Source organism: Sinocyclocheilus grahami, unplaced genomic scaffold (assembly GCF_001515645.1).
Source record: "Sinocyclocheilus grahami isolate Dianchi unplaced genomic scaffold, SAMN03320097.WGS_v1.1 scaffold27.1, whole genome shotgun sequence".
NCBI lineage: Eukaryota > Metazoa > Chordata > Actinopteri > Cypriniformes > Cyprinidae > Sinocyclocheilus > Sinocyclocheilus grahami.
In genome coordinates, this window is record NW_015505206.1 from 678,882 (window position 1) to 687,959 (window position 9,078).

General features: G+C 36.8%; 2 protein-coding genes across 2 annotated transcripts in view; both read left to right on the forward strand.

The window, feature by feature from the left end:
* The window catches only part of LOC107568200 (zinc finger protein 652-like), a 16,019-nt gene extending 12,827 nt beyond the window's left edge, over window positions 1–3,192 (forward strand). The window contains exons 6-7 of the mRNA XM_016254131.1: window positions 1,461–1,605; window positions 3,155–3,192. Coding sequence (XP_016109617.1) covers window positions 1,461–1,605; window positions 3,155–3,192 — 183 coding nt within the window. The remainder of the gene's footprint in view (window positions 1–1,460; window positions 1,606–3,154) is intronic.
* Window positions 3,193–7,200: 4,008 nt separating this feature from the next.
* LOC107568532 (protein NATD1) overlaps window positions 7,201–9,078 on the forward strand; it is a 3,412-nt gene continuing 1,534 nt past the window's right edge. Inside the window, exon 1 of the mRNA XM_016254498.1 lies at window positions 7,201–7,482. Within this exon, the coding sequence (XP_016109984.1) occupies window positions 7,272–7,482 (211 nt within the window). The 5' untranslated portion in view covers window positions 7,201–7,271. The remainder of the gene's footprint in view (window positions 7,483–9,078) is intronic.

Genomic DNA, 9,078 nt, shown 5'->3' on the forward strand with positions numbered 1-9,078 from the left:
TTGAAAAATTATATTTTATTCATATGTTATGCCATGTCTTCTGTAGAGGACATCGGGACTTTAAAAAGTCCTGTTTTTTAAGAAAAAATAAAGACATGAATTGACATGAAAAGGCAAAAAGAGTGGGATTTTTGTTTTAATCACAAATTAATTTTAATTTTTTATACCAAACTTTATATAAAGACGATTCTTAACTATATTATGAAAGATATTTTTAAAAAACATTTTTCTTTATGCAAAATGTGTGTAAAATGGCCATAAACAAGTTTTTCCATTATATACAATGTATCTATAAACTGAAACTATAAACTAATTTGCATATTAATGTGTTTTTGGGGCAACATAAAGTGAACAAATAAGTGCAATCATGGGAGTAATAATTAGCAAGATTTTCATAATAATATCTAATATTTAATAGGAATATTGATACATATTTTTTTCTCTATTCATTTGTTGTGTCTCCCAAAATGTGTAATAAACGTGCTTTAAGTCCTGGTGTCCTCTACAGTGGACATGTATGAAATCGACATCTTGTTTTATAATAGAAGGTCATATTTTGATTTTAAACCCCATATCATTTTCCTGAGATGTTGATTTATGGCAAACAATTAGAAAATTAGTCAGATTTAAATAATTACAAAATATCATATTTCCATTAGGGTGTTACATTTGATCACTAAATGAATGTCAGCCATTTTTAAAGACCAAGGAGAGGGAGTGGTCATGGTGAAACATCCAATCATTTGGTATCTCTGAAAAGCCCTGAATGTGCTCTGTACAGGACATCCAGATAAAACTGTGACATGTAATGTCTCAGAGAAATCACTAAAACATTATGTCCTCTACAAAAGACAAAACTCCATAGCTGGTAGTCAGGAGGATATGACCCCTTTAATTTCTATTTATGGCGCCCTCTTGTGGACTGTTGGTATAGAAATCTTGTGTTCACTGATCTTTTCCTTCTGACTGAAATTATTAGAATTCAAATGTAATAAAATGTTTGCAAATATTTAAGTGAAAAAAGCAGCTCTAGTGTGGATGGACGAACTGCTTGTCAGTGGAAACTTGTCTCGTCATCACTGTTAAGACCAGTGTCGGAGTCAGTTCGCACGGTGTAGATTAATTTTGCATCTCTAATATTGTCTTTTGGTTTTTCCCTCAGCTGTTCGTTGAGGCGTCTTTTCCTTAGAAATGCATCGGGGGTTAACGCTCTGTAAGGGTGGTCAGGGTGGGGCTCACTGGCTTCACTTAAGGGTGCAGTGTGAGAGAGTCTGAATGAGTGGGATTGGCCTGATTCCTATAAATAGTATGTCAATGACAGGCTTATGAACCGTAATGACAGGTTATTATGTTCGCATTACAAAGTTGGGATTGCTTCAATCTGGCCCTGATTTGAAGTGAGGCTGAAACAGCATCCACCCACACGCTGTCTATTTCTGTTTGTGTGTGTGTGTGTGCAGAACTGCGACGAGAGGTTCCAGTACAAATACCAGCTGCGGTCTCATATGAGCATCCATATAGGACACAAGCAGTTTATGTGCCAGTGGTGTGGCAAAGACTTCAACATGAAACAGTATTTCGACGAGCACATGAAGACACACACAGGTGAGTTGACCCCAGTGGTGAATGAATAGATTGTCTGTTTTTTTTTTAATCTTTCACACACATTTGGGATTTTTACCATTAATAATAATTTTTCGAATTTACAGTGGCCCCAAAAAACATTTAGACACACTTAAATATCTAAATGCTGTTGCTTTAGATAATTCAAATGAAATTTGCAACAAGCACACTTTTCAAGCAGAACATTTCACAACAATCTTACTTTATTCTGTGCAACACAAACTGAGGTATTTAGAAATATAAGCCATCTCTACAAGTCCATATAATGCAAGTGTATGGGTCAAAAGTGGGTTAAAGTTTTTAAGTTAAATTACACAAAACTAACATAGTGGTAATCCATATGACCCCAGTTGATGAATCTGTCTTCTGAAGTCAAATAAGTGTGTGAGAAAAATACTAACATTTTAAACTTTTTAAACTTTCACCAGACCAGCACAAACATGTTGGAAATGTATTGGAGCATTATTTGTTTAATATAACATCATAAACCCATTTAGTTTTTACTAAATTAAAATATGGTTATAGTATGGTTTTTGTATGCCAAAAACATATAAATTAAAAGCAGTTGTAAAATATTTTATGATGTATGTTTAATGCTAAAAAAAAGTTTATACTACAAGAGTAGAACAGTTCTGTTAAAAAAGGTTAATTTGTTTATTTAGTGTTGTTGAAAAGACTTGAAGGGATAGTTCACCCTAAAAAAAAAATTTTCTCATCACAATTGCCCATCATTGTCCTCATGTTGTTCCAAACCTGTTTGTGTTTCTTTCTTATGTTGAACGTAAAAGATATTTTGAAGATTGCTGGTAATCAAACAGTTGATGGTTCCCATTGACTTCCATAGTATTTCTTTTCCTTCTGAAGTCAATGGGGACCAACAACTTTTTAGTTCTTCAAAATTCTTCAAAATATCTTCTTTTGTGTTTAACATAAGAAAGAAACTTATACAGGTTTGGAATGACATGAGGGTGAGTAAATGATGAAAAACAAATTTGGGTGAACTGTTCCTTTCAACTATTCTAAAGACTTTATAGACTTGAAGAATAGTTGCCCTTGTTTCTCTTAATTCAATTGGGTTTATTGAAGATTTGTTATTGTAGCGTATTAGTTGTTCTCTATGTTCCATTTTAGAGTCTTTCTGATGTTTTCCCATATCCTCCAGCTGGTTCTTCAAGTCTAACCTTGTAGCGGACACATTTAAACTCTTGTGGTTAAACACTCCCAGATGTTCTCTGTAATAACATTAGACACCACATGTTTAAGTCCTGCTGCCCGTGTAGCTTTGTGTGTGTGTGTGTGTGTGTGTGTGTGTGTCTTTGACTGATCTTATGACTGTGGTGCTGGTATCAGAAGCTGCTTTTTAGTTGCTCTGTCTTTTCCTGATTCTTCATCATGCAGATGATGAGTGTGTGAGTGAGTGTTAAATAGTGACATTAGGAGCAGCACAGATAAAGTGATTGAAAGTCTTGAGTCAATCAGACTCGGCTGATTGATTGATTGATTGTGAATTATTTTTGTTCACTCTCATTAGACAAAGGCATCTGTCCTCTGCACTTTACTCCCAAGTAAGAGGTTTGCGCAACTGACAAAGAATTGTTTATCATGTGTCTGACATGTGAAAGATGGCTGGCTGTTGGAAAATGGGGAGAATTGCAAGGGGATTTGGTCGGGATTCTTTGTTATACGTCAGAGAACTGTAGTTTGTCCCGTATGAAGTTGTGTTTTGCCTTCATGCCCCGCCCTCCTCACCTGAGAAGTACTCTTATTGGTTCAGGTGGCTGTCAATCATATGCTTTTTTTTTTTCTTTTTTTTTTACGCCGTGTGTTTTGGGCTACTTGTCTGATTCTCTCCATTCTCCATCAGCTGATGGAATGCACTTTCTAATAAAACCTTGCTAGATAAGAAAAATAAGCAGACCATAATAATGTTTATTCTTGTGAGGTGTTTTTACTCAAATCTCTTCTCAGCTAGTCTTTCAACTTCTCTACCCTCTCGACTTCAGCAGTGTATAATTTTAAGCGTTGTGTCTGGTACAGAAACATCTGACCTTCGTTGAGATCTGTTTTGTATTGTTTTCCTGTTTTTGAGACACCATGATGGACTTGCATTAATGTTGGTCCTTTTTTATATTGTTCATTTAACACTTTCTGCTAACTTTAAAGAAGTAAAATTGAATTAGCCACAAGCACAACTCGCTTGTCTGAATTTGTGTATGTGTGCATTGTAATTGTGTTTGGGGGAGACTAAAAGCAGTATGGAAAGTGGGGCATTTTTAATGACTAGAGAGGGCCTGTTTTGTGAGTATGACCTCAATCTCTTTATACCTTTGACCTTGTTTTGTAAAGATTAGATAAAGTTATATGCAAGTGCCTTTTGTTTTAGTCTTGCACTGATTTGAAAAAGAAAAAAAAATTAGGCAAGCACTTTTAAATGTGAAACAATTAAATATTTTTAATATAAAAAGGTTAGCTTGAAATAAAAATAATACACTCTTGTGTGTGTGTTGAATGCAGAAATAATACATCAGTGAGTGTCCTGAACTCATTGAACTCTGGTGATGAAAATGAAACAAAGGACACTTGCATTCAGTGTTTTTCTTCACATTGTCACAGATTTGATATCGTTATCTGTATAGAGTTACAACTGATTAACAGATGCCCTTATGCTCTCGGAATAAATCAGTAGTCTCATTTTGTATCCTCTGCCCAATAGACCTGCAGAAGAGTTCATTTGAATGTAGAGTATTCTAGATAGGCTAACATGAATTCCATCAAGTAGGCTATCAAGACTTTCCTGTTTAGGGATGGTGATAATGACAAACCAGCTCCCTTTTCCACTCCTCCCAAAATAGCCTTTTTTAACAGGCTGTCATTAGCATTTCTCTACAGAAGAAACTATAACGTACGGAATGTTCTTACAAGACTAAACACGGTAGTGATTCTGAATACAAACTGCACTCACCTTGGATTAAATTATACCCCCATTAAAAACCATTTAAAATTCTCAGTTATAGTTTAGTCATAAATAACAGAATGTGCATTTATTTATTTATTTGTGTGTATGATGAACCATCCAATAGCCTACTGCGCTATAGCAGCACATTGTTGCCGTAAATTTTTTTATGTGCTTTTGTAGGCTATATTTTTATTAATGCGAGTGACGTGTAAATATACTAATGCAACAAAGTGCATATGTACATAAAGCAAAAACATTTGAAAAACCCCTCATCTCATTCTCACGCTCTTATGGAAGTAGCCTACAGAATGTACAATAAATATGTACAAATAAATAGGCTACATTGCAACATTTCAGTGCAGTTTTGACCAATTTGTTTACCTTTATTAGATTAGTATGGTATTTTATCTGTAAAAGCTCTAGCTGTAGATGATCTGTACAGTAGCGCGTTGCTGAGGTTGTCAGTGGATGCAGTGACGGATGAGAGGCGGGGCCCATCCGATGCGTGTCACTGTGGCTCCATAAGACAGGGTCGGACCGTAAATCTCCAGCACTTTTGAGAAGCCAGGCAGGAGCAGGAGGCAGCGATCAGTAGTGATGAACCTCTAAACTGGACGTCCTGCTCAAGGTATTCTGCTGTTTTACCTGACAATTAGGCTATTCCAAGCCCTGTCCTTGTTGGCTGTTTATATGCTGTGGGTTTTCTGGTGTCATTACCTTATACATTACATACTTTTTGTCAAATTTGAAATTAATTTGCTATTTAATTATTCTGCTTAACTTTAAAACTTTACCTTGAGCCGAGTATCGAAATGCACGAAAAACCAGGTGCTTCTGTTGCATCATCTGTTCTCTAATGCATGTAAAGTGAAACCAAGGTCACAGAAATATGCCGCGTAACTGCTTTTGATTACAAGCCATTAGAGCGAGACAAAAAATAATCACGCTGTCGTCTAACTTCTGTTACAGTCGGCTATATCGTTTAACAGCAGATTTTGTGAACGCTCACTGCTAACGAGACTGTTCTCGCTTAATGGAAACATTTGTGAGTAGGCTATAGTTTGGTAAATGTAAAGTCATATTTCTCTGTATTCTTCTGTTATAGGTTGACACTACGCAGAGGCGAGCTTAAGGTGAAAAGAGGCGAGTTGCATCATCATAAATATAGATAAACAAGTCTAAAAGTTAAAAACTCCTTCTGTGAATCGACTTACTGATATTGGTTGACATGAGACACAATACGTCCCACAACCTGATATCAGTTTTTAAAATGGCAACATTTCCAAATAAATGAATCATGTAATGCTCTTAACACAAATGTATAATTTCATAGTTTTCTTTTTATTTATATTATTATTATTATTATCATGCTTAAGACCAATTTCTGTATTGTACTGTCATTCACACATAAATTCAAATATTGTTCTTTTTGTAGTTTTAAAGATGCAAATCTGAGAGGTGCTATAGGTGATTATTTATGTGAAAATGCTAAAGTGATTCACTAAAATGATCATCTTACTAATGAGAAATAACTTCAAATGGTTAGTATTTGCCGTTGAAATACTGTGCGTATTGTATGCTATAGTTTTTATTAGTAAACTTGAAGCCATCCTCTGTTGGCAGGATGTGCTGTAGTTTTTAACCTGTGATTAGAAGAATTTGTGTTTGGTTTTGTGTTTGTTCCTTTCTCTTATGCAAAGTCTGTGAACTTTGGAATTGAGATTATGGATCTGAGATCTCTGGACCTCACCAGCATGGATATAAAGCCATTTACTCACAACTAATTTTCTGCACTTCAAATGTCTTCAAACTTATCCAACTCCTTCATAGATAAAAACAAAACAAAACCATTCCTTACCCTTGCTTTTATAGGCCCTTTAAAAAGCAGTTCAACTTGACAGTTTGTATCATAGAGGATTTTGTACCTTCTACTAATATATATCGCCATTTTTGCTTGTTCTAAAATGAAGTTTAACAAGCGTCCTTTCCTCTTTTTGTTTTTACAATACTTAAATCCAACAATAAACACAATCATTGTAAACAGATCTCAATCTCTCACAACGCATGAAACCGTGAAAAACGGTCTCTCTGTCAGTACAAAAAGGGCATTCATCTTTGCACAGTTGGATTCAGGACTGAAATAAAAGCGTTAACTGCTATAATGTATGTTTCGCCACTGAAGAGAGAGAGAGAGAGAGAGAGAGACAAAACTTGAGATCCTTGAGATCTTTTGTCCTCTAACTGAGTTTTGATGCAAAACTTTAACTGTAACATCATCACAAAATCATAGAGAGAGAGATTCAACTAATTGATTATTTCATTTTAAATTAGCATTTATATCACTCTTACATTAGGCCTGTTTAAGGATAAAGTACAGCTAAAAAGAAATGATCTAACTAAATACATCACCATATTTTGATTTTGGTTAGGCAGTACACAAGAATATAGAAAACAACCTTCTATTTTTTTTTTCTAAAATACCTTTGTAATATATTGTACTCGATTATATAATAAGTTCCCAACATGCCTTATAAAATATCGCTAATAAAGAAAAACTGAACAGCAAACATGTGTCTCCACCTGGCGGCCGCATCTAGCTCTTTTTAAAGAGACCGCGCGTGTCAAAACAACGCGCCTGTCCTGATTGGCCGGCGGCGAGCACGTGACTTCACAGCTGATTTCCGCGGATGGCATGTTTTCTCAGGATCGGATGCTCGTCTTCACCTCGGCGAGGCATGAATGCGCCTCTCATCGCCGCTGGATCAGCCGTGGCTCACTGACACACAGCAGACCCACAGGCGTTATGGCCCAGGCTGCACAGATGAACGTCGTCCTGGACATCAACACTCCTCTCCGAGTGGAGCACGACAAGAAAAGACGACAATTCAGCATCCGACTGAACGGTCAGTAATGCGTCAGATATAACGAGATGGTGGTCGCGAGGGGAAGGGGACAAGCCACCGTGCGCTCGCCTGCAAAATGTGCCTTTTGTTTATTATATTTCGCTTCTCAACATGGTAAACACGTTATCTAATAAAATCCGTTCTACTTGTATAGTACGCATTACCTTGAAGATATCGTTACATGCTTTGATCCCAGGCCAGTGCAATATGATGCAATATGACATATTAACTAGTTCTTTTGCTGGAACGAGTGGAACTGTTTTTCCCCGCCATCAGCTTATTCTTTATATTTCTGCGTTGTAGGTCTTTTAACAAGCGCTCAATGTGTCGGATTCATCCGACGCATGCAGCAATTATTAGCTTTGTTTTGAGCTGCAGTAAACCTCGCCTGTCACCAGTCACAGTTCGTGCGGTTGCTTTGACGCAAGCTTTGTTTTCTTCTCTGTGTGAATCGGTAACTATGTTGCTAGCTTACCCGCTAGCCATCCCATCCAGACGTTGTTTTAGGCTACTTCCTGTTCCATCATCTTTCTCTCGGTATCCACCTTTTTCTTCAACGAGGAAGTAAGCCTATGGGTGAGACTTCCGGTTCATTAGCCGCTATAGGTAAATAACGAGGAGAATAACAACGTGCAGTAAACGGTAAAACTGTTTGCACTACAAACCAGTGTGTTCATAATTTCAGATAATACATTAAAATAATATAAGACACACCAACTTTCAATATCAAGCAGCAAAACGAACTGTTTTGCTCAGCTAAAAATAGCTGGACGGAGTGGACGCAGATGAAACCGGAAGCCATACCCATATATTTTCCAAATGGCCGCGCCCATGTTTACGACAAGAAAAAGGTGGATAAAGCAAACTCATAGCGACACGTTTATGTCATTCTGTAGCAACAGCGGAGGAGCAGGAACAGACTTGCGCTTATTACTCGCAGGGTTTCACATGAAAATAAAGGGTTTGCATTCACATAAATGACGATAACATAGAGACATAAACCCAGCCCACCACTATGCGTCTATTTCCCCGTAAAGCGCTCGTTTACGACGGTGAAAATGAAAAACAAAGCACAGACATGCATCCTGTTTGACTGAGCAGTTCTTCACGGTCAGGAATAACTTTGTTTACTGTACGCTGACCAGAGGCGGACAAAGTACTCAACTCCATTACTTGAGTGAAAGTACAGATACTGCTGGTCAAATATTACTCCATTACAAGGGAAAGTTGTAAAGACAGATTTTTACTTCAGTAAAAGTACAGAAGTACTTGCTTTTAGAAGTACTTAAGTACCAAAAGTACATTTCCTTTTTTATGTCAATGCACTGTTTTATTGTTGTACATACTAGTACTTGCAATACCTTTGAAGCAACTTGCAATACATTACACCTACTGAATACACTGACTAGCTTGTAGTATCTTTGGAATAAAGAGCTTTTAGAATGTTAAAAACCTATGGGGGAAAAAATTAACACCCCTACCCACCCCCACAAAAGCAGGATGGTAGTGATCTCACACAGCTCTGACAGTGTGTGTACAGTGCACACATCTATGTGTAACCATTCATCCACATTTGAACAGAGTGGACAGTGAAAT